This window comes from Apostichopus japonicus, chromosome 11 (assembly GCF_037975245.1).
Source record: "Apostichopus japonicus isolate 1M-3 chromosome 11, ASM3797524v1, whole genome shotgun sequence".
NCBI classification, from domain to species: Eukaryota; Metazoa; Echinodermata; class Holothuroidea; order Aspidochirotida; family Stichopodidae; genus Apostichopus; species Apostichopus japonicus.
In genome coordinates this window covers 16,362,108-16,389,586 of record NC_092571.1, presented here as the reverse complement: position 1 = coordinate 16,389,586, position 27,479 = coordinate 16,362,108, and the positions used below count along the sequence as shown (strand labels likewise).

Below are 27,479 nucleotides of genomic sequence, written 5' to 3'. Positions count from 1 at the left end.
TTAACACGTTTTTTTTAACACAGATATTTATTGGAGTTGCTTCCATCGTGTGCACGCAGGTTGTGGGAAATAATACTTTATAATACGAAAAGATATGTTCCAATAAGCAAAGAGATAGAGTCCATTTCGTCAACATAATAACGTTTTGTATCAAGTTATGAATAATGACTGAATATCAGAATTTCACGACGGGAAAAGCTGGTGTCTTTCAACTGTGAAGACCCGACGTATATAGAAGTACTCGATACGAGTGGAATCAAATTTGTGGTGACAAAAGGGAACTTGAGAAAGACTGAAAAGAAAGAAAATTTTTAAGCATCGTTGGAAATATTCGTTTAAATATTTAGGAAGTTGCCTAACGTTTATCTAAGTTGGAGAGCCTATAGCCTTTCTCTAAATGATCTGGACTGCTGTGTCGCTTAAAAGTCTTCTTTACAGCTACACAGGAAAACTTTATATAAAGTCAAGTGCTTTTAGTATGAATGGTAAATGAAAGAACTTGCGTAAAGCAAAAGTAAATCGTGTTTCATCTGAAACTGACATTATTCAAGCAACACCAAGTTTTTGAACCATTCTACACATTATTATTTAAAACAATGTCAATCTGGTTACCATGGACTGAAATTTCACGTGTCAATTTTCTATGACGTCAGAAAGGACAATGATTTCTAATTGGCTAGACATGACTGTCTGCTAATATTTCACATTCACTTTGACTATATCTCCATATGCCGTATGAAACTTCGCTCGCGTAATTTAGTTATACATTCATTTACTAACTACCAAGATAGTGAGGTAAAATCCTAAGCCATTTCGACTAAATTTTTAACATTTTTAAATTTAAAAAGAAAAAGGTGATCTTGACAACCTTCGTTGCTCGGACTTTCAACGCCAATAGATTAATTGGCAATGGAGTTATTCATCTACGTCGGTGTGTTTGTTTATGTACTCAATACCATTGTTGGTATACCTGCTAATACTGTTATTCTATACATTTATTGGAAGAAGAAAATGTTGAGTGCTTCACATTTTTTCATCATCGGCCATGCTGTCGTAGATCTCATTATATGTACGATTGTTTTACCTATCGGAACCGTGCAATGGTTAATCTTGGAAAATTTCCGAAGCTTGTTTTTCTGCAGACTGTTCATGTGGGTCAATATGTCAGCGCCACTAGCGTCCTTACACGTTAACACTCTTGTGGCCTTCGACAGGTACTTTGCTGTTGCCAGGCCACACGTTAAGTTCGTTCGGGGCCGCAATCGCCCGGCCGCATTGGTCATGTCTGTGATAGCACTGGCCTTTGCCATCAATTTTCCGCAACTGATTTGGCGGGATATTCGAGAGACTGTCAACGAAGGAGAAACTCCTTGCCACTTTCCTGAAAATGGACTAATCCGTATTTTGTTAGTCTATGTCCTGCAAACGGTAGTGTACCTTGCACACATCGTCACCACGATATTTCTGTACGCGCAGGTGCACGCACGTGTGAAAAGGCTCAGAAAGAGACGAGTTGTACCCCGACTGATTCAAGGTGAGCCAGACACCATCAGCAGACGACCTCTTTATCAAGCTAACTCATCGTCGAAACAAGATGGCAGCTCTGACTCAAGACAACAAAACATCCCTTCACGTTCAATCGTTACGGAGGACACACAATGTGACATCACCAACAACAAAGAATTAAACTCCATCTTTGCATCATCCGGTCAAGTCGGCAACAGTAAACAAAATCCATTGCAGAGAGAGATGATGTCCATAGACGGCCAGAAATCAAAACCTGGCGCCCAGTTTCTAGAAGAGCCTAGGAACAACTTGAAGACGGAAGGACGAAGCAAGGCGCTGGCCAATGCCACATTCCGAATGCTTTTCATTGTGACGGTAGTGTTTACTTGCACTTGGTTTGTACAGTTCATATTAAGAGTCATCCCCAAACGTCTTCTGAAATCGCTACGTGCATTTCATCCTGTGTTGTACGCTCTCTACACGTTCTTAACCTTTCTGATCATTTTCAATTCATCCATCAACGTGTTGATTTACACCGTCGTTAATAGAGACTTTCGCACAGAATTGAAGAAAGTCTGGAAGAACTTGATGCCGAAACGAATTTGCTCTTTTCAATTCCGACGGCGACGTCTACAACCAATTCAACAACTTATGTAAAACTCGAACATTTTCACATTTATAGTTCGTCAATATCACATCTTCTCTCAAATACTTTAAAACCTGAGAAAACAAAATGGTTTCCGACGAGGGACTGAAATCAAATACTTTGTCGCAAATTGAGGCGTGAGTGACCGTTTTGTTTTCCTTTTAATTAATTGGTTTTTGCTTGATTATATTGTCACTACCACCAGTGTTATATGTTATAACAAATGGTATGTATTATGTTATTAGTTTATGTAATACGTGCACTTACATTTGTCTGAAGGTGTTCTGTTACAAAACGAAAAAATAATCAATACATAAAAAAAACTTAATTATGACTTGTTTTGTTTATATTAATAATCGCTCATACTCTATAGTGTAATGCGTCACATGACTCCAAAATAAAGAAATGCCAAATTTTTAATCAATCTAATTAAAATATGTAATGATACAAAGATATTAATTCTTTTTTTAAAACCGCAAAACAATATTTTGTTATGCTATAATATAAAACCCTCCTTCAAGTTACGTTTGTTGTTGGTCCAAGTATAGTACTCAATTTGCTTTTCCCCACACCTTCTTGGAGATCCACCTCTTACTTTGTCAACATTACAGTTGATCAAAATAGACCTAAATTTATCTGAAGGAACACTACTTATAAAGAAAAGTTATAAACTGAGGATAGCTCAGTGAAAAAGAGATAAGTTTGAATGTACAATATTTGAAGTTTATTGGCAGAATGAGTTAATTGGAGTTAATAATACCGTTCCGTAGTGGATAAATTGTTGGAATTTATACAATTACTTTATCGATATTAAAAGTATATGGCCGAAAATCCAACAGCACAGGTATTGGTATACAATCTCTTACCGATATACCCAGTAAAATACAGGGGTTTCTATCGCTGTTATTTATTAGACTTTACGATTTATTTGATTGATTGATATATTTATTGTTTTCAGTTTATGTTATTTTACGAAGGATGATTTTCAGAAGAATTACACATTTGTCATTGCTCGAAACCTGCAATGTATTTATGTTGTCCATCTGAAGTTTGATCTGCTAAGGAAGCTGTGGCTCTACGCAGTGGCGTAGCTACGGGGGGGGGGCGTGGGGGCGACAGCCCACCCATGAAAGCTTGTCGCCCCCCAGTCGCCCCCCACTGGGATTTTGGGTATCGAAAAAAATTACATGTGCGAAAAATATATCATTGGTCTGAATGGTCTCGAATCTCCATGATGACCATGTCATGAACGACCCTTCGACCGCTGACCGGCAGTAGGCTATAGTTGCTGAAAAACCAGATGTGACATAGCGCATATGCCGAGAAGTCTACAGTAGTCGCACTGTACTGAAAACGCATGTTAACGATCGTCGAATAATATCATTCCTGCTCTACAAGACTACAACACACATAATGTTTACTACTGAATCTGTGTGTTCGACTGTTCGGGCAAACTTTGCCTTTGTCACTCTTTTTTAAAATATCCGTAATCCCTAACATACAAATAAATACTAATACAAACAGCCAATCAGTATCTTGTAACCAGTGCGCATTAACTGATCAAACAAGCTAGTGAGCAATACTATACCCTTATAGAAAGATGGTTTCCAAGTACTTGAATGCCAAAGAAGATGTTAAAAGGTAAAAAATGCTGACATCATACACATGTTTCTCACATCATTGCTCGCGTCATTGCCTCGATACCCTGTTACATTTTCAATCGGGTTTTCACTTTTGGGACGTACCCTGATGCTCTTAAAACCGCTAAAAAACAAATTTTCAAGAAAGGAGACAACACTATCGCTGAGAACTACCGGCCAACAGTGGCGGAGCGTCCAAACAGTCAGGGGATCGGATGCCCCCCCCCCCCCCCGACGGACTCAAATGGACTGCTGGCGCCCTTTTCAGCTTTTTAGCACTTTTTACTTATTCGCGATTATTGACTTTTTTTATTGCACTCTCATCTACCTATCGACATTTGTCACATTTTGTTGGTGTAGTTTACTGACAAAATGCTCTAACGTACGGCGGTATTTAATTTATCGGCACTTAATTCTGTTGTACGAAACTCTTTCCAAGAACTGTACGGGGTTTTCGATCTATTTTTTTCTCTCGAAAACATGAGCACTCACAAAGATACCACAGGGATCGTGATGAAGCGCATGTACTATCAACACCCATATAAAATTCCGACTTGTCACACATATTTATTCTTCGTTTATCTGCAATTAGCAAGGCCCGGAAAGGGTCATTTCCGGCGATCTAGGGAATATCTTTACTCAAAAAAATTCTGTACGCTCCGCGCCAACCTGTGGTGGCGCTCCGCTTAGATAGTGTCGAAAGCGCCCCTACAGGCCATTCTCGCCCGCCTGACCAATACCCCTAGCTCCGCCACTGCCGGCCAATCAGTCTATTACCCTAATAATATTTCAGACGCAATCTTTGATGTCAGTTTGACATATAGTTCGGTCATTTCAGTATGTTACTTGGCTGAAAGCCCAGTCAATCTTTCTTTATTTTCCACGCGCAATTTGCAGATTTGTCGAAAAATGTCAATGCCGGTGTCAAACTCACAAAAGATATGTCATGATATTTCAAAGAAACTTACCAGATTTTTGTTTTTTTTCTATTTTACTTAACTATTTGATGACCATATCAAAACATGGGATCTCAAAATAAAGGATGTTGAGAAAACTTTAGAGCAGCTTAGAAGGCCTGGGAAGTGTCATTTCCAACGATCTAGGAGGCCTATTTAGCTAAAAAAATGTGGTACGCTGCGCGCCAACCATGGTGGCGCTCCGCTTAGATAGTAACAAGAAAATGGTCAAGCCCCCCAGGAAATGTTCAAGCCCCCCCCAGCGCCCCCCACTGAAAAAAATCCTGGCTACGCCACTGGCTCTACGGAATTATTAGATTCGCAAACTAAAGAGTCTTGACATTTAAAAAACAGGATTTTACCTCGCAACTTAAGCTCTTCGCAAAGGCATGATTTTATTGCAATACAACTTAATGCACAAGGATTAACATAATATTTAAATATGTGTAAACATACCCAAATACTGAAGTTAATTGTTGATATATCAATTGGTTATTTGGCCTTCCATGAGGTACGTGGAATACTCGTGTAACGAAAGCAGTCGGTCCATATAACAAATGGGTCAAAATCGCGAGGAATTGTGAACTAATGTTGCTTAAAAGGAGAAAGTCTGATATTATCATAAATTAAAAACCATATTAAATCCTCGGAATATATTGTTACTTGTAATAAAACTACTATTTCGTGGTCACCAGCACGTAAGCCTTACGGCTTTAACGTGATATGATGACATGACATTTAAATGTATTACAAAGAGAGGTAATTACTCCTGACACACTATCTTAGTAACCATGACGATAAATGTGTTCGCCCTCAATATGTAGGGCCTATACTCATATAGAAAGATAATACACAAGGACTTGCTGATACCATTAAGAGTTTGTTAAACGCACTCAAACCTAAGAAAAATATCTTTGTAAAAAAAATATAAAGAAAAAAATAATTATCTAAGGTGAAAGTGTTACTCATTTTCCCTGTGGTCATTTATGAGGCCCGGGGAAACATGGGACAAAGAATAATTTATTTTCATAATAATTTAGGAAATATCGCAGGACATCTTAAATAAAATACCACTGTTATCCCCAAAAATGTCAATTCTCAAGAGAGCCATCGTTGGTACTATATAGGCCTGACTATAGTGGAATGGGAAATTATATTTTGGTTACCAAAGTTACAACTGGTCCTGTCTAAGGTTCTTTGTTTGTTCCAATCTGGTCCTCCCGGTGGTTCCCATTCAAATCGCACTATGAGATAATGTGGCATTATCTGCTATATTCCTTCTGGTCACCCAAAGTTACAAGAGCATTCGCCCAGGAGACTTCAAATGAAAACATATATGAATAACAACAAAATAAAAACATGATATACAAACGATTAATTTATCACATATATATTTACAACTGTGAAAATCATCCTTGTACACAAAACTACATATACTTACATATACCAGAAGAATATATAATAATAATGGGCAACATCCATGCGCAAAATAACACATTTTAATTGGTGATAAGAAATGGGGAAATTCCTCATAGAATATACAGACATGCCCCCTCCCCCCTTTCCTTCCTAGCTCCCTAGCCCTCTGTGTAATGTCTGGTAACTAAGCCAGGCAAATATATGAAAAACTACACAATAAAAATTGTTTGAATTTGACTACCAACAATGAAACAAATACACTTGAAAAAAAAAACTCAGAAAGTTGCAATAATAAAAAGGTTTGATAAAAATTTAGACACATTTCCCATAATGCGTTGTCCTCCTTATTTTGTCAACACAACTATTTCTATTAACTATCTTATAAGCAATGAACAATCGAAAACAAGTGATTACCACTCAACTTCCCCTCTACCCATCCTCCCTGGTCCCCCACCCCCCCCCATCCACCTTCACCTCATTCGTCCAGATCTGATTCTGTGCTGTTTTTAAGAACAGAACATTGCCCTCGTGCCCTATTATTAATGTCAACCAAATTGTTCTTTAGGGGCAGATCCAGAAAGGAGGGGGTGGCGCTGGTGACGTTAAAACGGACTCCCATGTGTGGTAGGTGGAGGGGTTTCTGAAGGTCTCCCAGCCCCGCCCCCTACCTTGAAAAAAATTGATACAAAATAGGGTACATTTTGAGGCTTATTTTGGCTATACAATAAGGTCTTTAATTAGGTTCTCAAGATTGTGCTAACAATCATTTTTGAGTTTTTGTCTTTAGTTTGAAGGGGTGGGAGCATTCACCCCCCTTCCCCCACCCACCAAACTTCTGGATCCGTCGTCTGAATCGATGACGAGAATTTGTCATTTTTTGAACTATTTCATACTTTCACTATAGTATAAATTTCTAAATTCATTTGTTCGAAAAAGCCTGGAGTAATAACTTAAAGATAACTTTCAAACTGTCTTTGTTAGATCTGACTTAAATTGAGCCAAATATTACACACTGTAACACACACACTAACACTTAAAAGTCCTGTACAGTTTACACACCTCATCAAAAAGTACTGAAATTTTGGGGTTGTATTTCTCCGCAGTACCACATGGCCATAGCTAATGGTTGTAAGTTTCAGCTGTAGTCTTAAATGTTAGCATATATTACTGTTAATCTGAAAATTACACTGCTTTCTTCTGGAAAATTTTCACTTTGTAACTGTATTTTTTTTTTAACTAAGAACAAACCCTTCGTAAAGGAACAAGTTCACCTAATGAAATGGATAAGAGCTAATCGCATTGAATTAACTTGACAATCAAAAGAAATCAATCATGCTATTTTTAATGCATCCTGATCGTAAGAAATCTCAACAAGCCTTTTCTCTTACCTATGTTTTTCCACTTGAATACAAAAATTGATAAATCAACCAAATGGATTGTGTGCCCTGCACATTATTTGGCCTTGTTCTGGACAATAACAAGTGCCTGTTATTTCCTTTTCAAATCCAACTTCATTACAAGCTATGACCTATTTATTGCTAATAACCTGCCGGATAAGCGTAAGATTATTGGGTGTATCCGTATAAGAGGAACAGTTCGAGAACAGAGAACATTAAAGCAATTAAAAGGATAGTCCAGCTGAAACTTATTAAATTGTGAAACGTATTTTAAGAAAACAGGCGAAATTTGCATTTTTAAGTACTGTTGTCTAGTTGATAACAAACATTTGAAGTTGACACGTTTTGTATCCAAAGTAAACTTGAAGCAAACAGGTGTGATTTCATAGAAGTGTCCACGGACGAATTTATTCTCTGCTTTTTCTCTATGATTAACATCCAATTTTCCTATGTCACAAGTGAGAATCTTCTTCAAATATGAACACACCTCAGTCCTTGGCATAATCTGGAACCCCACATCCCTTAGGTAAAGTTTGGAACCCTATCCAATCCATAAGTAAAAACAATAAAGTAAAACAACACAACTTTTTGGCTGCTGGCAGTGTGCAACTATGACATCACACCTGTCTGCTTCAAGTTCACTTACAGTACGATATACAGTGACAATTTCAATTATCATTATCTCGATAACACTTCGTAGGAATTGCTTATAAATTTCACCAGGATGCTTAGAATCTGTCACAAAACGATAGTGGACTATCCTTTTAATAAAACCATGTCATGCTTGCCTCTAGACTAGGGCGAGATGTAAATCTATCATCTTCCTTTTCTTTTTTGTCTAGATGTGGTTCCACTAACATCATCATCATCAACAACAACAACAACCACATCCACTGTCTGAAATTTGGCAAAAATATGTGAACAAAAGAGGCCCAGATGTCAGTGTATGTTATCACATTTTATTCTTCAAGTCTGATTAATTCGTTCATTTTAAAAGTTTCATTTTTGAAAGGAAAAAATTCCATCTAAGGAGGTATCAGTAGGGACACCAGATATGATAACTCCCCCCCCCCCCTTAAAAAAAAAAAAAAAAAAAAACATGGGGACTAAATTTTCCTATCTGTCCAAAATCTTGCAAGAAAATTCATATAAAACAGGGATACATGCTAACAATTTTAGACTTGGTAATAGGGAACAGACTAAAACACTTTTTGATCATAAATCCTTATAATCATGTTGTTTTGTTTAATCAAATAGTTCCATGTTTAATTCCGTCTTCATCTTCTCTAGGGTGTACTTCTTATCTCTCTCCGTCTCTAGTTGATCCCGAATCTTCTTAAGATCTAACAGATCCATCTGTTCGCAGCTGGCCACGTTCAGCAAGCTGTGAAAAATACCCTTCCAGCCACATTTGTAAGTCCTGCAGAATAATGATAAAAAATCATAATAAATAAATAAAAATCATTCATCTTTCTTTCATGTATTAAATACATCTGAAAATAATGTCAGGCATTCCTCCGTTGTTCACAATGCAGTCAACCAGGACTCCCCATAAACATGTTTATTGTTTACACTAAATGAGGACCTTGTGTAAAGCTACATACAATAGGCCTAACAATTTTGTAAAGTGTTTGTGAAACTGCTAGCATTAATAATTTATGGTGGGCTAGAATTAAGAAATGACAAAACACAGGAGACTATTCATCCAAAATTGACCACTCCGGAGGAAGAGTCTTACATGCAGTAATGAAAATATATCAGTAAGAAGAAGTGGTTCAAATGAAGAAATTTTCCTCAATTTTCCAGACTAAACTTCACAATTTCAAGGACTTTTTTTACAAGACACAAGAAGGGCTTTTTTGTTTTTGTTGGTTTCCAGACTTTTAACTGACTTTTCCTTACCACGTGGGAACAATGATTCATGTCAGTGTAATTCAAAATAAATCAATAATGTTGTTATGCAAAGTAAAAATGATCGCAAGACATAATTTCCATTGTAATATTACATCAATAATGAATAAACTTACAAAAGGGTACAGATGTCTAAATACTAACCTCTTAAAGAGAGCCGTGGTCTTCCAAATACCGCTCTCTTTATAAACTTTCATGTAAGTACCAAAGAGCATACAGTGTATCGTACCCGCGATGCCAAAGTAGTCGGTCTTTAGGAAGATTGAAGAAGTAGAAGAGGGGGGCAAAAGAATTATTATATAACAAGACAAAATTTACATTTCATCTAATGGGAGCCAAAACATCTTTAGCTGAATAACATGCAAAGTGAAATCTCAACTTGAGAGGGAAAAAAAATTACACCAGACACTTCTCGTGCCATTTCTGAGATAAAAATCACCAAAGGTTGTCCAAAACCACAAAAAAAAAAAAGAAAAAAAAAAAATTCAGTATAAAACACAGATTTCACAGACGATTTAACATGCGATGGACATCCTTTGCAACTCGTTGCAATATCGACTTCAAATGCAGCAACTGAGGGGCATTTACATTCAGCTGGCCAATGAAGTTGTATTATTAAGAGAACTCATCCACCACACATAATCAACATTAAATAACAAGTCTTGTGACACTTGTGCCACTTTCCGAGGTTATATAAGCATCACAACTTTGAAGGGAAAGGAGAGAGAAGCTGCCTGTAATGCATGACCTGGAAGATCTGATGCGGTGCACTGGGGTGGTGACAAGGGGGGTGGGGGAGGAGAGTAGAGGGAAGGAGACATGGGATGTAGTCTTACCTCACGTTGGAACCAAAATTTGATGAAATATGCAAAAAAATTGACATTTAGCCATAACATATTTTTATGAGTTTATGAGTAGTAGTCAAGGTTGTGCCCTTTGCTACAATGCCCTGCTTCTAAGATTTGATTTCTAGTTCTGCCACCCCCTCCCCTTCCCCAGATTAATCTTTACCTGGTACGTCCAAGGTCTTCCTTCCTTCATTTCCACGCAGGTGAAGCTGGAGGTGTTGCAGCAAGCGGTAAAAGTAGTCTTCTCCGGGAACAAACTCATGTCGATACTTTGACCAAAGTCGATGAGCTTGAGACACAAATCTCCACTTCCCTCGTTTCTGTTGAGAGATAATGTCCAGGGAAGAGAGATGTTACATCCCTTGATTTAGACAGCCATATCGCAATATCGAGTCTGCCCAGGAGACTTTTACAATTCACGATAATAGTTTTCAGTTCAATACTAAAGTTTTCCCGGAGCAAATTATTTCCATTTTTACCAGTTCTGTATTAAATTTCCATATTAGCACAGATTGCATCTTTCCTAAGGAGAGGAATACTTTTGACCACCTCTCTCAAGAGCTCCCCCCAAAAAATTATAAAAAATATAGATAAAATATAAAAAATTAACAATAAATAAACATACAAACACATAAATAAATGGAAGAGACATAACTAGTGTTTGAATTGTTTGATCAATGGCCCTGTTAACTTAACAGCACTTTGCATTGCATTACGTTTCATCAGATACAGCAGCAACAAATTCAGATTAAAAGATTATCTCACAATTGGTCGATAGGCATTTTCAAGAAACTGGGCTATCTGCATTATTCTAATCCCCTGGCCTTGGCTAATAACAGAGGTTGTTGCATTATTTAGGATGGAGGAGAAACAAAATTTGATTCCTTGAACAAATTTTGAGTATGAACAAGGCACAAGTTTACACCAAGCCAAAACAGAGCAACAGAGTTCCTGGTCGGATCTGCAGGTTAAAGTAGTCTTTAGAAAAAGAGCTTTAAATCAAATACAAACGCCTAAAAACGCTTACAGATTTTGAAGCATGAAATTGTCCGGTTTGATGTCGGCGTGGATTATCTTGCACCTGTGCAACGCTCCGATCACCTCCAGGATGGTCATAGTAAACAGCGCCACCATTGGCTCGGGCATCTTATCGCCGTTGCCGTGGTAACGGTTGACGAGTTGCAGCAGGGTACCGTGCGGGTGGTGGTCCATGACCAGACAGCTCTCCTCTGGGTGCAGCATGAAGGAATCTGCAAACATCAACGAATCCAGCTGAACGAGAGAAAAAAAATTAAAAAAAGAAGGAAGATTAAGACGAATAATTAAAGCAGCTTTCAACGATATAAATCAAAGAAATCTATTCAAAACTAGATAGCAAGTGATCAAGACAATCTTTCATCTGGCATCACATAGCAAACTACTATGCAAACCGGTTACAATTGCTGTACAGAGACAAAGATGCCTTATCGGCAGTTATGTACACAGAAATTTTAGTCTTTTGTGACGAACGAAAATTCGGAGCCTTCAAGATGAATCTGCTATGTCACTGAACTTTGAAAATTTTTTCTCAACATTGAATACGTTTGAAATTTGAAACACTTTAATATTCCCTGTTGTCTACAAATTTTTCACTAAAATTCTGTTTCCGACATTTTGTCACCCAGATGCTTTTTTCGTGTCAGTATTATTAATCAAATCTATTTAAAAGAGCAGACTGGAAAATTTCAAAGCATTTAATTTCAATAATTGAAACGAATAATTGACTGGTTGAGCAAGTAGTTAGTGAACTACGTTACTGTTGGATGTCCTGTCTAATAGAACTGAACATTTTTGAAGAAAAAAATCAACTCAAAACTGCTGTTTTTATATCAAGATTTCTGGTCTTATTTTACAAGAAGGGGGGGAGGGAGGGGTATGAAGCTGAACAATGTCAGTCAAATTGAAAACCAGAGATATGATGAAGTTTTCACTTAGGAAGGAAGGTGCAAATGGATGTACCAACATAAAGAAAATTACACTCAATTTAGTAGTTTTTATTTTCCTTCATGACCATTGTAGGATGACACAGATGGAGAAAAATGTCTTGGTATTTAATAAATATCAAGAGAATGAGGTGGAATTTCCCATCAGCCGATACAAAAGATAGAGGTGCTACGACGTACTTGGTCAGTTCATTTCAGTTCATTTTAAGCTTAACTTTCACAAAATAGACTTAAACCTATGTATTTGCGAATGGCACAGTTAATTCTTTGCTACAAATTTAACAAATATCAGCATCCTTTCGGACCCTTACAGAATATCATTTCTAATGTACTTGTTTTTTTTTTCATGTGTCATAGTTCACGTTCAATTTGGGTTCTGACTTTCGTCCTACAAAATCAGACAACAAAAAACAAAACATCAGAAGTGGCCACGTGGCCGACGACCTTGCCATATTTTCTTTCTTGAGACTATTAACCTTCCTCACCACGGGATATCTCGACAATTGGAAGACGAAGAACAAACTATACTGCACCCAACAACTATTCAATCAATTTGGATTTTTAATTAAAATACAAAGGAGAAAAGCAATGCGATGATGGATGACTCACCACGTGGTGATGACCGAGACCTAGAGACGATATTCTCTCGTGCATGACACGGCTGACGTAGAATTCCCAAGGGCAAGGCGGTTTCTGAACCTTGAGTGCTTTGTCGGTGTCTACGTTATCTCCCAGGGTGAGTGACATGGGCTGGATTATGTAGATCTTGGCAAATGCTCCCTCTCCGCAACACTTGGTTACGTAACACATCACTTGGTCCTTTCCTGAATGAAAGAAATCGAGAGGAGAAAATATAGAGAGTAAAAACATGGAAATCGACCTAGTTACCATCTGAGCGAAAGCTCCCTCTTTCCCCCGACACTTGGTTACCAAGCAAATTACTTGACCCTTTCCCATGAGTGAAAGAAGTTTGAGAAAGAATATGAAACTAATAGAGATGAGTGGGCTTATCAAATCTGAGCAAAAGCTGCGGTTGTGCAAAAGTTTACGTCTGTAGTGGGGGGGGGGACCATTTGAAAGCACCCACTGTCGGATAAGTTAGGCTACTTCCTCATGTCCTTCCAATCTTCATCGTCTAAACATTCCACAACCAGGTACGACAGTTTCCCTAATCCCACGAATCCTTCCTGGATTATCGTCACAGAGGGTACCATTACCCATAAACCAGGCATCTGACGTGCAAGGGATTTACTCACCGATATTTACGGCTTCACCCACTTCAATGGCTAACGCTTCGTCGTTTACTTCGACGAAATCCTCGTAGACGACCAGAGGTTTCTCGAGACGGCTTAGCAGCAGGGCTTTCAGATCCTCGCTGAACGGATTGATATCGTCCGTGGCATCCTGCATGCTGACATCTCCTCTTTTGACCTCTGACCTTTCATCTTCCTCATCCTCCATCAAACTGACATTTGCAGCTCCGGCTTGTACCTCCATCAGTTCGTCTGCCAATGACTTTGGAGCGTGACCGCTGACGGAATTCTGTCTGGTATCCCGCGACAAGGCTTCCATTTCATCCTCCACAGAGGTTTGTCTACCACTGTTGCCTCTCCTGATTGTGGAAGGAAACATTCTTCTCATTAATTATAAAAAAAGAGTCAAAACACTTCCAAAAATTGCAGACCTAAACCTCAAACATTTTCCCCCAGTTTTCAAAAAAGCCCAGCTATCTAAATGTTAGACATTGTAAAAATTGTAGAGAGATTTTTGGGAAATATTCCAAGTGGATCCAACAGCAGTCAATACTAAATTACATAAATTGAGTAAAAAAGGAATTTCATTCATTTTTAATTTGTGTGGGGGCGGGGGGGGGGCAGGCTATGATGGGGCGGTTCAGGAATAGCTATTCCGATAGGACTATAACAACAACCTGGATCAACCAAACAACACATTATTCTCTGAGTAAGTTTTCTGATTGTAACTGATGCTGAATGTCTGAATGTGCCATACTAGTCTTCCCAGTCATAACATTATTACCAGTCCTGTCCTTTCAAGATCCTTCCGACCAGATTCTGCCATCCATCCTGCCACCCCCCTCCTTATTCTGACCCTGACACTTTCAGAGCTCCACATTTTTTAGCGAGCATTTCATGAGTTTACCTGCGGGTGTTGTTAGAGAGCTCTTCAACATTTTATGAGTTTACGTGAGGGTGATGTTAGAGGGCTCTTCAACATTTCATGAGTTTACCTGAGGGTGATGTTAGAGAGCTCTTCAACATTTCATGAGTTTACCTGAGGGTGATGTTAGAGGGCTCCTCAACATTTTCTTCTCCTCGTCGGAAAGAGGACTCTGTGATAGAGGGCAGCGTTGAGGATCGTGGCACCCTATGTTGGCTGGGAAAGTCGGAAGAGGATGAAGAAGACGAGGAGGAGGAGGACCTGGCATCTTCGGAACTAATTTCTATGATGGGACTGTATAAGAAAAAAAAAATAAGGGATTGGATTGAGGCAGAAATAAACTATTAAACATAAAAAATATAATGGAAAACTTATTATTCAAAAAAAAAAATGAGAAAGAGAGATAGAGACAGTTCCAAAACAATGTCGGATTTAGTTTAAGACCCCTCATAAAAAATGGTTTCACAATAGGTAGACCTGCTTTTGGATAGCACGACGCATCAGGACGATATTAAATTTTTGTGGTCATTATATGAATGTGTCATGCTACGGTGGCTTAATAGGGACATAGGAAAGAAACAAAATTGAGATAAGTAAAAAATTTAAGATAAAAAAAGCCAAATTTGACTTTTAAAGACAAAATTTTGAGATATATACTTTTGAAGTCAAAATTTTGAGATAAAAGTCAATAATTTTGAGATATAAATTAGCAGAATTTTGAAATCTGGGGACACTTTTTTTCCCCCACATGTCCCTACTAAGCCACCGTAGTCATGCAGCAGGTAAAGGAATGACATGAAAACATTACAAAAAGAACATAAAAAAACCTACCAACAATACACAGTTGACTGAGTGCATCTCTCTTAAGATCACTGCTAGGTAAAATTGTAAGTTCCACTTGTTTTTTTTTTAAGATCTACCATTGTAGTGGTCTTTTCTAACAAAAGCTGCTGTCTTTTTTTTCTTTTGCTTGACCGTTACTTCTATGGAACACTTTACCTTAAAACTTTGGCTTCGTCTGGAACTTGCGGATAGTGGGTACCTTCCAAACTCTCATCCTGTTCGCGATTATCGACCTGTGACCTTTGAGGGCCACCGATCCTGTTCTTCTCCGCAGGGAATGTGCTCGTTGCCATGGGAAATTGCTCTCCTTGGAGTTTTCCCTTGGTGAAGCTCTCCTCGCTGTGCGTGGCGTCACGTTTGATGACGCTCATCGGAGGGAAGTGTAGCGAGGTGCTTCCCTGGAATGGCGTGGAAGCCATGTGGGAGGCGGTACTGAAAGAGATGCTCCCGCTGGTGGTCTGGAAGATGGTAGAATCGTGAAATTTCGCCGTGGAGTTGGCCTTCGGGATCGCTCCCGGTGGTAGCTGCTCCTGTTCCATGGGTTCATCTTCTGCCTGGAAGACAGAGAATAGAATTTACTGGGCTTAGTTTTTGGTTTCTGTTTTCCTAAAAGCTGTCTCTTAATGGATGTTCTTGAGTTTTTTCCTCTCTGTAATGCCTTCTTGAATTAAATTAATTTAACTTCCTAGAAATGACCATTTTAGAGTTAAGATGCTAAATATTTTTATTTCCAAAGGAAAATCCTTCTCGATTTTGTCTGTATAAAGGGAATAACATTTCACACCAATCATAGACAGATATTCATCACTTGAAGTTAATTTGAGAATAGGGTGTTGAAACAAGCCTTCAACATAAATTTCAATACAAACAGACCAACTGCTCACACACTGGGTTAGGATTGCCACAATCAAGAGCCTGTTTATGGCATTTTGACAAAAGAACTTTCTACATTGGTCTACAAATGACATTTCTTTTGCATCAATTCATTAGATCATATTCACGGAATGCGCTAAAAATGCTCCTATTGGTTAAAATATTTGACGTTTCCATGGGTCAAAAAGTCAGCACAATATTTCTGGCGAGTATTTCAAAGAAGTAAATATGTATTAAATGTATGAGCTTGCCTATATGGATATATATATAGAACTATAATTATTTATGCTAGTAGGGCCTATGAAGGTTGGCAGTAACTGTGTTGCATATAACGCATAAGTTACTGCGTTGTTACAAAATAATCATCCTTCTAGCTAGCGTACAGTGTAGGGTAGTGCCTATGGTATTAGACAACCAGTAATATCAAGTCTAACTAAGCTAGATGATCCTATTGAAGTTTAACCTGACATTCTTAGACACATCCCAAACATTCAAACACATTGTTACATATAACTGTAGGAAAGCTGTGCAAGGTTCCTACCTTACTAATAGTCTTGAAATTGTTGATGGTGAAATGTTTCGAAGCAGGTCAAATATAGATGAGAGCAGTCAATTTCACTCTCAACGGTAATAATACAGTTAACAGGGCTAATGATAGACCCACTATGACCAAGGACTACTTACAAGGTTATACAAGGTTAGTGCAGGCAGGGCACTGACACATTGCAGCTCCCTGCTTTCTGCCCGAGGAAATTTCCGAGTAGCATTCCCTACTTTAGAACAATAGTGGCCATTGCAGTTCAACCACTGTGACAAGAAGGGGATTTGTTTTGTTGCCGTCTGTCCAGAGAGCATGCATTTGAAGCTCTGTCAATCACAAGGATATGAATTTTTAGCATTCTGGAGAATGATAACGACTTCTCCACATTTCCGATCTTCCCGTTTTCGTTACGATCGCATTTTCTTTTCAGTTTCCGGGATATTTTCGGATATGTAATGTAAAATACCCAAAACGCAATAAATTCTCACTTATTGAGACCGAACAGAACAAATTTGTGTGCATATTTCCCAAGTTTTGTTAAAAAAAAAAACAGTTTTTGGGCAATGCCCTAACCTCCTTTTGAACTAATCACTAAAAAGGTTAACTGACCTCATCATTAACTTCTTGACCTGGAGCACTTTCAGGGTCACAAGGGAGTCCCTCAGAGGGCTGGAGTACCCTCAGCTGACCTCTCTCCTCCTTAAACTGTCGGTAGTCACTAGGAGGCCTGACGAGGAGTTAAGAGGTAGAAGAGGAATAGTATTGGTTAAGAAGCACGAGTAAGAGAAGAAGAAACTTGACTTTCAAAATATTTTAGTCACTTGCTCAAAAAATCCAAGTGCTAAACAAACTTCTACTGTCTCAAATCAAGTCCTCGCTGGCCTTGTCCTGAAGTACAATACATTTCAGTTACTGTACAGGCTTATGAAAGCAGAACCATGAAAATTAAAATGAAAGTAATTTTGTATCCTTGTCTTTGAAATCTCAGTTTAGGTCCCTTAACCTGCTTCTATTTTTTTCTATTTTTAAATTTTTTTTTACTCACATGTTTTCTTTGCACTCATCTCCCTGTCTGCAATCGGCCGACTCATTTTCGTTAGGGTCCACGTAAATTTTTCCGTCCCATCCTTGGCCCATTCCTCCAAATGGCCCTCTTGTAGATGGGTCCTTAGGTGGGGATTGAGCCACTGGGCAAAATGCACTGCTTGTTTCGTGGTGAGAGAAGCTATTCATGGCGGCTTTAAAACGAAAAAATAATCTGGTTTAGAACGTATTGCCTTTGGTGGAGAAAGAGATAAAAGGGGTAATATAAAAATGAAAGCAAATAAAAGGGGAACACCCTTGGTCCAATTCACATCTTGATAGCTTTGTTTCGTTCCAGAGATATTAAATATTACATGCAGGCTTTGTATTATATAATTTCTTCAATGTCAAACTGCCACCTGCTCTAAGCTCCACCACTGAGCACAGATTCAAATGCAGAATGCTCCTTTTAATCCCCAGCATTATTCCTATAGAGGTAGCTGAAACTAATGGCTGGCACTAGCACTATTTGTTTTACCTGCGGTCTCAGCAATGGGCTCTTCTTGGACGTCGCAGAGCTTATTCCCCAACTGCATGTCACCCAGGGAGGAGTTGAGTGCACCCATGATGACATCCAGGGCCTCCTTGGTGTTTATGGTAGGCGAGGGCTGAGTCAGTCCCTTTGGAGTACGACCCGATCCCATCTTGGAGAGGAATCGATTCTGGTTCAGACTCGAATCCGAAGATCCGGTCTCCAGTGGTGTCTTGGGCTGCGAGACTCCACTGGCATTGAAGGAGATGTTTGGAGTGGTGGTCCCACCGCCCGTGTGAAGACCCAAGGACTTTAGCTCCTCCTTGCTCGCACTGGCGCCCGGTAATCTGGGCACACCGACTGTGGGGGAGAGGTACGTCCATTATTGTTTACAGATAAATACCGCATAAAAACCCCTTTGCATACATGTCAATGAAATATCTAGTGGGTTCTGAGATAACAATAGACTCTGTTATAGGCAATGATATCATACTCACTCACTGAAGGGATATTTCAGAGGTTGAAGTCGATTGGATTAAGCAGTCATCAACCCACTAAATGTCGAGAACAAACTTAAAGACTATATCTATAACCATGAACAATCTATATATCTCAACTTTCTATTTCTATAATATACCTCTTTAACTATACCTTGTAAATATTGTTGCTATGGAGATGGAATTCTTGGGTGTGAACCAGTGAAAGTCCGAAAGTTGGTGCTTATGGAGGTCAGGCAGGATGAAGGAGAGTGAAGGGGAGATGGGGGTCAAGAGGGTTAGAGATGTGTGTGTGTGTGTTGCTACAGTGTATGCTATATGTAGACTACTTATGATATTGTGTGAGAAGAAGGGAGTTCACTGTTCACTTTGACTTGGGATTGGTCTTGTGTTGTTGTGCTGTCTGTTGGGAAAATGAAGGGTGTGGCTGAGGGAAGTGACTGCAAACTGATGGAGACCTGAGAGATTGAGTTAAGGAGTTGGGACTGGAGTAGTGAAGGAATAAAAGTCACAGAACATTATAAATATTCTCCATCTTATCTTTGGAGTTCCACGCTTCCGCAAGACACTTTGCAGCTTTGTTGGGACTAAACTAATACATCGATCCTCTACTTGACACTAAATATCACAAAATTGTGGAAAATTCATATTCTTCGCGATAAAATATGCTACGAGGATGTGGTATTCGCCTAAAGATACTGAAAATTTTCGACACTTTTGCTAGGCAATCAACTGCAGGGATCAGAAGTTCCTTTCAAGAGAGATACACAGACAAACCTGTAAGGAGTATCAACTTTCCTGGAATTGGACGTGGTGGGCCCATTTTTTTTTAATTTAAAAAAGAATTTGACAAGAATCAGAGAATATAATAACTTACTTGTTTCAGTATTTGTGACGTCGTCATACGTTAGCCGCTGGGTACAGACTGACCCTTCACTGCAAGTGAATTGGAAGATTGCAAAATATGTTCCATTATTGGTAATCGATCAATATTATATAGCATGTATTGGTGAATTAATAATTGATTTACTTTCATCAAGGGCTGTAATGAATATTAGCCTAGGCATGTGGTCATACTTGGAGGTAAAGAGTGGGGGGGGGAGGGGGTGAGGCAGAAGTGATTTTGCGTTTGTGGTTTTCTATGTTTTCTATGACCTTTAACATATAATACCATCTCATTTCCAGAGTTGATAAAGATTGTAACAAGTACTACACTTTTGTGTCGTTAAAATAAAAGATTGACAAACTGCCCTAACCTTAGTGGATATGCCACTGTTCTTACCTTTCATTCGATGTTCGCCTCTCTTCACTCCCTTGTGGTGCTTTGTGAAACATTTCTCTGAATGTCAAAAAAAAAAAAAAATAGATAAATGCCTAAGAAACCTTCCTTATAAAGTCACTGTAAAATAAACTTGTATCTCTAACTATTTTCTAAAATTCACATTAAACAACCCATGTATTAATAATTAAAAAAAACATAACTTCAAGGACCATTCATTGTTGATATAATAAAGTCAGGAATCTTAAGCAACTCAGGGTGAACCGAGAATACAAGCCATATAAAAACACCAAACTTTACGAGTCCCTTTCACATTGAATTTGGTGGATATATCCAGGACCCCCTGTGGCGGGAACCCTTTGCCCACTCAGTCCCCCATTCACCCCCCCCTCTAACCCTATAACAAGCTACATATATTTTCATGGCCCTCAGGTTGATAAGCATGGATCTGACACCTGATTTTGGTGCAGTAGTATTCATAAATCATGAAACCTTTTTCATTTCAAGATCCCTGCTAGAACGTACCTCTGGGCTACCATGAGCATCTCTCTCTGCTGTTGTTGCTGTTTTAAGATGAACTCGCTCTGCCTCTTCTGCTCCGCCATGAATTCCTCCTGCTGTCTCCGCATCTCGTCAAATTTCTGATTTAAAAGAGCCCGTTCAGCGGCGATCGCTTCTCTTTCCCCTGCAGAGATGGAAAAAGAAGTAAAAAATTCAAAATAAACACACCCTCTTGTATTTTGTTTGTGGGGGGGGGGGGCTGAAACGAACAATTTACTAGGAAATGATTGGAATGAGTAAATTTTACTCACTTTCCATCCTCTGCTTCTCTTTCTTTTGCTTGTACTTGATCGCTCTGAGCTCCTCGAATGACATTTCCGTTGTTCCTGCGTACACCAGATGCTTGCAGTACATCACCTTGGTATTGGGTCTAGGCTCCTGACAAGAATGAGTACAAAAAAAAACGAAAATACAGAGTTCATTGAAAGGCTTCAATGAATATTGAAAGAAGATAAAAGACAATAGAAAAATTTAAAATAAAAAATTAGCAGAATTGTAAGAAAAAATATTTGGCAGCATGTTGAGGCAGTTTTATCAATTTCTTAATTTAAAGGTGAAAAAAGAAGAAGTAGAATTGCACTCTACTTAGTAATTATTATTCTCCGCACTGCCGCACACATCAAATGCATCATATAGAGTAATCAATTATAGAACTCGAACTCTCTCTTTTTTGCATCTGGCAACATTACTTAAATTATGCTTCTATAAAATAGGATTCATATAACTGTAAAATGTGTTATGTCCCAAAAACATGAGACTGACAAGTCTCACTTTATCACATGTTTCTCTTTCCATTGCTATTATTCATTATATTTTATATATTTTTAATACTTAAATCTGCATTAGTTTGTATGCTAGAAAGAAAAAGAAAGACCTAACTTACCTCTGGGATAAATGGTAGCGTCCTGAAGGTCCCTTCCTGCTTCCTGTCGCTGAGCACCTGACTGTTGATTTCTACAGGCCTTTGAGGCGTACTGATCCCAAAGAGAAAAATTTGATATTGTATTAATTAAAATAGAAATAAACTATTTAAATCAAATTAACAAGTTATTTAGCCTGCCCCTGGAAGAGTCAGCCCCCAAAAGAGCCTGTCTTCAAAGCACATATTGCTAGGATGCAAAGATCAAGGCACTCTTAATTCTCTTAAACTATTCTACAAAAGCCTAACCATACAACAAGTGATGGCAAAAATCGTACAACAAGCAAATTTTGCAACGATGGCAAAAGTTTTGAAATAAAGTCATTGGGACCGCTTGGGTGCTATCTTGAATCAGTATTGTCAGGCTACAGCGAGGAAGCCTCACTTCCATTGCAAAGTTACGTCTCAAAGTCAAAAACTGACCTTCGGTGAGATTCATGGTCCTCGTGAATTTCAAAGGCTGGCTTCATAGGTCTCATGGCTGTTGCTCCTCCTCTCTGAGGTACCTGTAAAAGAAAAAACGAATCACTTTCCACGTTTAGTACAATAATTGATCGGTTCTAGGCAAAACATTTTGATATGTGAGAGACTGTTTTAAAAGTGATCATTATTGATACCATTATAAACCACACACATTTTTTGGGGGGTCTGAAGCATTGTGACTTCCACCTATTGATGCTTGACTTGCAATGTGAAATGCTCTCAATAAGAACCGAGATTTCTTACGCTCTGTTTATTCCACTGTGACGGCTTCGATGTGTTCTCCTTTCTTAAATCTTCATCTGTCGGTACTGTGCTCCATTGTCTGTTGGAACCTGGCAGCGACTGACCTCGATCGTTTTCGTCGTCGCAAAATATCTGTACCGGCTTATTGGAAGACTGTCCAAGGGGAAGAGGTTTTGAGAGACCTCTTGATCCTTAAGGAATTAAGAAAAAAAATATAAAAAAATCCATATGACAATAGTGTTATTATTCTCTCTGTTGAATGAGCCTGTCGTAATTGTTGGTCTCAAAAGCACATTTTTCCCTATTGGTCACTATACTAAAATACATAGGTCACTACTATGTGTGTTTAAGTCCTATTAGAAGGAAGTTCCTTAACCCAATTTCAAAAACTTCTGATTTGACTTTTACATACATGTGACCAGACGAATGGTGAGAAGTGTGTTTGCATCACCAACTCTCTAGTTACAAGTGTAAAATTTCATTTGATGACAACAAAAAGCAAACAGCTGTGTGTCATTAATTTGATTGAGTGCAATCCTAATTTGAAAAGTTAAAAAATAATTAGATCTGGTTAAATTGTCCAAAAATAGAACACCCAGACAAAACAACTGGTTGCATTGCACTACTTAAAACTGTGACTCTAAGTACTACCTATCAAGTCCAAAGCAATTTTGTATCCAGTGCATTAGTTCAATATGAGTGTGATGTTCCCAGTGCAATCATGTGTGTGAAAATCCCAGCAAAAAAAGATGACACATTACAAGCTGAAAGAGTTGCTTGAAAAAATACAATCATCTAGTACATGTCCTCCATTTTCAAGTAAGTGCCCCATGATTCCCCCACCCCATCCCCAGATTTTACCCCCACCCCAACCCCACCCTCCTGAAGAAAGAAGAAATCATGATCACCTTGCAGGGGTTTTGCTTTTGCCCCGCCTATACGTTGAGAGCCCACTTTATGATGCTTTCCTGTACCCCTTAGGTCTCCTAGAGTGGTCCTCTGCTCTTGTTCTGATGCTGAAGATGTTTCGTTTTGCATTACCATCTGGAATGCTGCCCTGCTTACACGTGACTGAAATTCCCTGCAACAACAACAATAAAGAAAAGTAAGAATTCTCTTGTAATTAATACATGAACTTCTGTCTAAAGTGACCTGTCCGAGATAAAGGAAGGGCGTGTGCCGGTGGTTAGCGTAAAAAGGTGGAAAAAGTTTAACATGGTGAAATTTAACATACATGTACGTCATACAATATGGTGGCAAGTACTGGCACAAATTAACCTCATATGGTTATGGTCATTCACTTCCCTACTGCTATTGAGGTACTAGAAAGTCTGCACTGAAGGCTGCACTTGTGTAGGACTCCACACAGGCTCACACCCTGTCACACAAAGTCCACAAGATCAGTTAATCATGTATAAATGTTGACTTACATACTCTGATAAATATCAACAGTGGTTAGAAAGTTTTATATCAGGGCTGACCACAATAAGCTCTTACTTGTGCATCCTGCTCAGTCTTTCAAGTGGCTGGGCGTTATTCTTCAAGCCCTCTTGGAAGATGAGGTCGGCCTTCTTGGTGTTACCTAGCTGCTCCATCTCCCAGGCCCAGCTCTCGTAGAAGGGACTACACAAGGTGCCGATGCCCTGATCTCTCATGAACTGGTAGCATTCTAGTGATTGGTTTGACATGGACGCCTGTTGGAGGAAAGGGACACAGAATTATGTGACGTGTCACTTAATGATCCATTCTGAATGCGCTAAAATATTTCCCTTTGGACAATTGGTTCATACTAACGTGCGTTGATTGTCAATTACATTATTACAGGGACCCGAAAATATCAAATCAACCAGGGAAGAACCAGTAATGAATGCATGATAAATCATGCAGTGAATTTTGCCGGTTAAAATTAAGCAGTACAGTGAAAAAAATGCACATGAACAGCCCTCAGCTTATGAAGTTGGAATTTTCAGTATATATTGGCCCTACAACTAGCAATTTAGGGATGAAATAAACGAAGGCCATGGCTGTCATATTTTTGAGGACGGCATTGGTGCCCTACAAAAACACCTATCATCAAAGGCTGTCATGCCAAATTTCCTTAGCCGTTATTTGTCCACTGTGACCTTTCACTTGAATGCAATGCCAAGTTGATTCATAAAACCATTCTGGAAAATCATCAAGTCCACAAAATAAACTTACACGAGATAATGATCAGCTAATATCAAACTATGAGTCATGCATGTGTTTTTGGCATATTTAGTGATTTTTACATTATTTTAAGCTGAGTTATAAAAATGATTGAACAAAACAATAGTATGTCCTGTGTAATGTGTTCTACTTCATACTCATTAAATCACATTAAGCTAATACTGATGTAGCTTTGGCTGTTTAGCAACATAACTATTTTTTGGCCTTGGTGCCCTACTGGGCACCAAATAATGTTTGTCCTTGGTGCCCTACTTGATGCACACCAAATTCACAGAGGCCAAATGCCTTGCCCTCACCAAGCCTTATTTCCAGCCCTGTAGCATGTACACCTTACAAACAGTCTGGCAAAAACTTAATCAAAGAATGGCTAAAAACAATGCATTATGATATTAAACTTGAGCAAACTTGGAAACTTGACAAAATCTCTTAAAAGAAGTTGCAAATGAAATTCAGGTTAGCTACACACATACCATTTGAAGCCATATTTCCACCAATCTCAGGTCATTTTGATATTTGGTTTGAGACTGGAAAAATTTGAAAAATCTGTCCAGAAGTGTTGAAAGATTAGATCCTTTCCCTCCCTGTGGAAAGTTCTGCAGTGTCCATTTAAAGTAACGGTACCAAGGGTCGAGAGGGTCATCGCCATTGTTTGTGCGAATCTCGGTCTCAAAGGCTCTGTGGAAAACAAACAAGGGATGTCCAGCCTTGATTCTAAGGGAAATGTCAACAGTGGCCTAGAATATATTAATTAACATTATTACAATGTAGCATGGTATATAAGCCTGTATATTAACTTTGCATTGCAAAATACGTAGAAAACAAATGTTCATCTAAATGGATAACCATGATAGCAACCTCTCTAAATTGCTTATAGTCTGTGCTAAGGTTGGTGCTAAGGTAACTTTGTAAAAGTTGAGTCAAGTTCTTTGATAACCTTAAATTGACACATTCGTCGATAAGCTAACTGTAGTGTAGGCCAAGTTATACATCCATTGACTCTGGATGCTGTTTGCTATGCTCTGTGCCTCTAACTTCTAAGCTCAGGTCCCAGAGAGTAGTGGTACCATACTGAGGTAATTTTGGTTAATTTTAGGGAGTAAGATTTCCAAATGCCCAAAAAATGTGCAAAACTGGGGGAGGGTGTTAAAAGCTGTAAAAAAAAACTACAATTTGGTCGGCATATACCTGAAAATAAAGGATTCAAACTCATCAAACATGTAACTCTGCTTGGCTGCAAAAAGTTTAGGTTGCCTGCTGTATTGTTGCTAGTAATATTTGAAGCTGTATCAATTACGAAGGAGCGTCAATTATGAAGCCTTTATTTTACTAGTTCTAGGCCTAATCAAGCTTACGTTGTGAGTAACTTAGGAAGTTAGGGTCTGCATGACCCCTACGTTAGGCTTTGCTATACAAATTACAATTTTCTGTTAGTGTTAACTGTTACTGTTACTAGTGTTAGGATGATGTTACTCACTGCCTTTCAGACATTATGACTTGATTCTTGTCCGTACTACTTGGTTGGAGGGCAGCCGATAAATTCCCAGCCTTTCTCCCTTGCTTCAAAGGAAGCACGTTTTCCTTGCTGAGTTCCCACTCTTCCATTTTGTAATATCCTTCTAAAAAATATAGGCTGAAGCAAGCTCGCCTAGATGTTTCCAACAGAACCGCCACTACTTTAAATTGTCATCATACGCATGCGCATATTCACTGACGCGTAATCAATTTGCAATTTTGATATAACGCCCCACTTCTGTAGACTAATTTTTTTGGGGGGTTTTCTCGTTTCTGACGTGCAGGGGGAAGGGATTCAAGCACTGATGCGTGGGACAGCGGAGGAGGGAAAAAAACACGTGGAAACGAGCTGGATCTTATCTTTTAAGGGGCCCTTAATTATCTTGGAGACGCTTAATTAACGACATTCCTTTAAGCAGCTAAGAAGTAATAAGTGTAACTACATATTCCCGTAACCTACCTGTATGCATTAGTTCCAAACTCAAATATACAACTTTTATAAGTGTTTGGGCAGTTATCACTAACACAAATGTTATAAAGCTATTTTCTCACCTACGTTAATGGTTTACATGGAACCGAAGTCTGCAGGGTGGAATGACAACATTCGTATGTATGTTGGAGCTAGTGTGGCTACATGACATCAAAGTTGTCGTCTTTTTTGTTTTCTCTGCATAATTATTGATACCATATTTACCTGGACCCCTTAATTGACCCCGGGATAGTCCCAACATGGACCCATCAACAAAACCAGGATATGGCATTGAAAAGATATGGCTGGGCTTCTAGCCATGGTTCAAATCTTGTTGTATATTCTTAGATGTATATATATATTTATATATATATATATATATATATATATATATATATATATAATATAACGAAAATCCACGTTTACTCCAAAAGAAAGTATTATTAGAGAAAACCAGAGAAATAAGATATGACTCATAATTGACAAATAAGGAGTAAGTTTTAGAAAATATATTGGAATTTTCGGTCCCCCTGGGACCTTCGTCAGCAATACTTGGCAGTCGAATGCCTAGTATTGCTGACGAAGGTCCCAGGGGGACCGAAAATTCCAATATATTTTCTAAAACTTACTCCTTATTTGTCAATTATGAGTCATATCTTATTTCTCTGGTTTTCTCTAATATATATATATATATATACTTGCACTATTAATGTGTTAAATACATGTGATCAATTCCAATACAGTTGATACGAAAGTTGGAAAAGATACCAACTGTGATGAAATTGATCAAGTGTTCCTACAGTAGTACATTGGTAAGACCTATTTTTACGTGTACATTCATATATGTAGGCGAAATCAGTGAGGTTGAATTGCCTTACTGCAGCCTAATATACTAAATGAATGAAACAACTAGGGGGGATAGAGGGGGAAGGGATAGAGGGCTTGGGCATAGAGTGGAGGGGATAGAGGGGGAGAGGATAGTGGGAGAAGGGTTGTAAAATGGTACCCGAGCT

The 27,479-nt window shown here is 38.6% G+C and overlaps 2 protein-coding genes across 2 annotated transcripts; one reads left to right on the top strand and one right to left on the bottom strand.

Annotated features, from left to right (window-relative positions):
• Positions 1-45: 45 nt before the first annotated feature.
• On the top strand, positions 46-4,932 carry LOC139975905 (probable G-protein coupled receptor No18). The gene has a single exon (XM_071984192.1). The coding sequence runs from the start codon at positions 910-912 to the stop codon at positions 2,161-2,163; it is 1,254 nt and encodes a 417-aa protein (XP_071840293.1). The 5' UTR covers positions 46-909; the 3' UTR covers positions 2,164-4,932.
• Positions 4,933-6,126: 1,194 nt separating this feature from the next.
• Positions 6,127-26,164, bottom strand: LOC139975904 (mitotic checkpoint serine/threonine-protein kinase BUB1-like). The gene is made up of 22 exons (XM_071984191.1): positions 25,960-26,164; positions 24,956-25,160; positions 23,775-23,971; positions 23,186-23,358; positions 22,278-22,468; positions 21,975-22,057; positions 21,516-21,606; positions 20,884-21,010; positions 20,597-20,756; positions 20,075-20,131; positions 19,670-19,728; positions 18,302-18,655; positions 17,786-17,978; positions 17,350-17,467; positions 15,483-15,880; positions 14,598-14,777; positions 13,562-13,917; positions 12,915-13,129; positions 11,351-11,595; positions 10,487-10,643; positions 9,620-9,726; positions 6,127-8,984 (listed from the first exon to the last, which is right to left on the bottom strand). Exons 1-22 carry the CDS (start codon positions 26,085-26,087, stop codon positions 8,810-8,812), a joined length of 3,969 nt encoding a protein of 1,322 aa, XP_071840292.1. The 5' UTR covers positions 26,088-26,164; the 3' UTR covers positions 6,127-8,809.
• Between the last annotated feature and the right edge of the window lie 1,315 nt (positions 26,165-27,479).

Excerpts from the sequence above, each read along its gene's own strand:
- LOC139975905 (XM_071984192.1), top strand. The coding sequence starts at position 910 with ATGGAGTTATTCATCTACGTCGGTGTGTTTGTTTATGTACTCAATACC.
- LOC139975904 (XM_071984191.1), bottom strand. The coding sequence starts at position 26,087 with ATGGAAGAGTGGGAACTCAGCAAGGAAAACGTGCTTCCTTTGAAGCAA. Across the intron at positions 21,607-21,974 it reads GACCATGAATCTCACCGAAG|TACGCCTCAAAGGCCTGTAG; the intron begins GTCAGTTTTTGA and ends CTTTGGGATCAG. Across the intron at positions 14,778-15,482 it reads GACGAAGCCAAAGTTTTAAG|TCCCATCATAGAAATTAGTT; the intron begins GTAAAGTGTTCC and ends TTTCTTATACAG.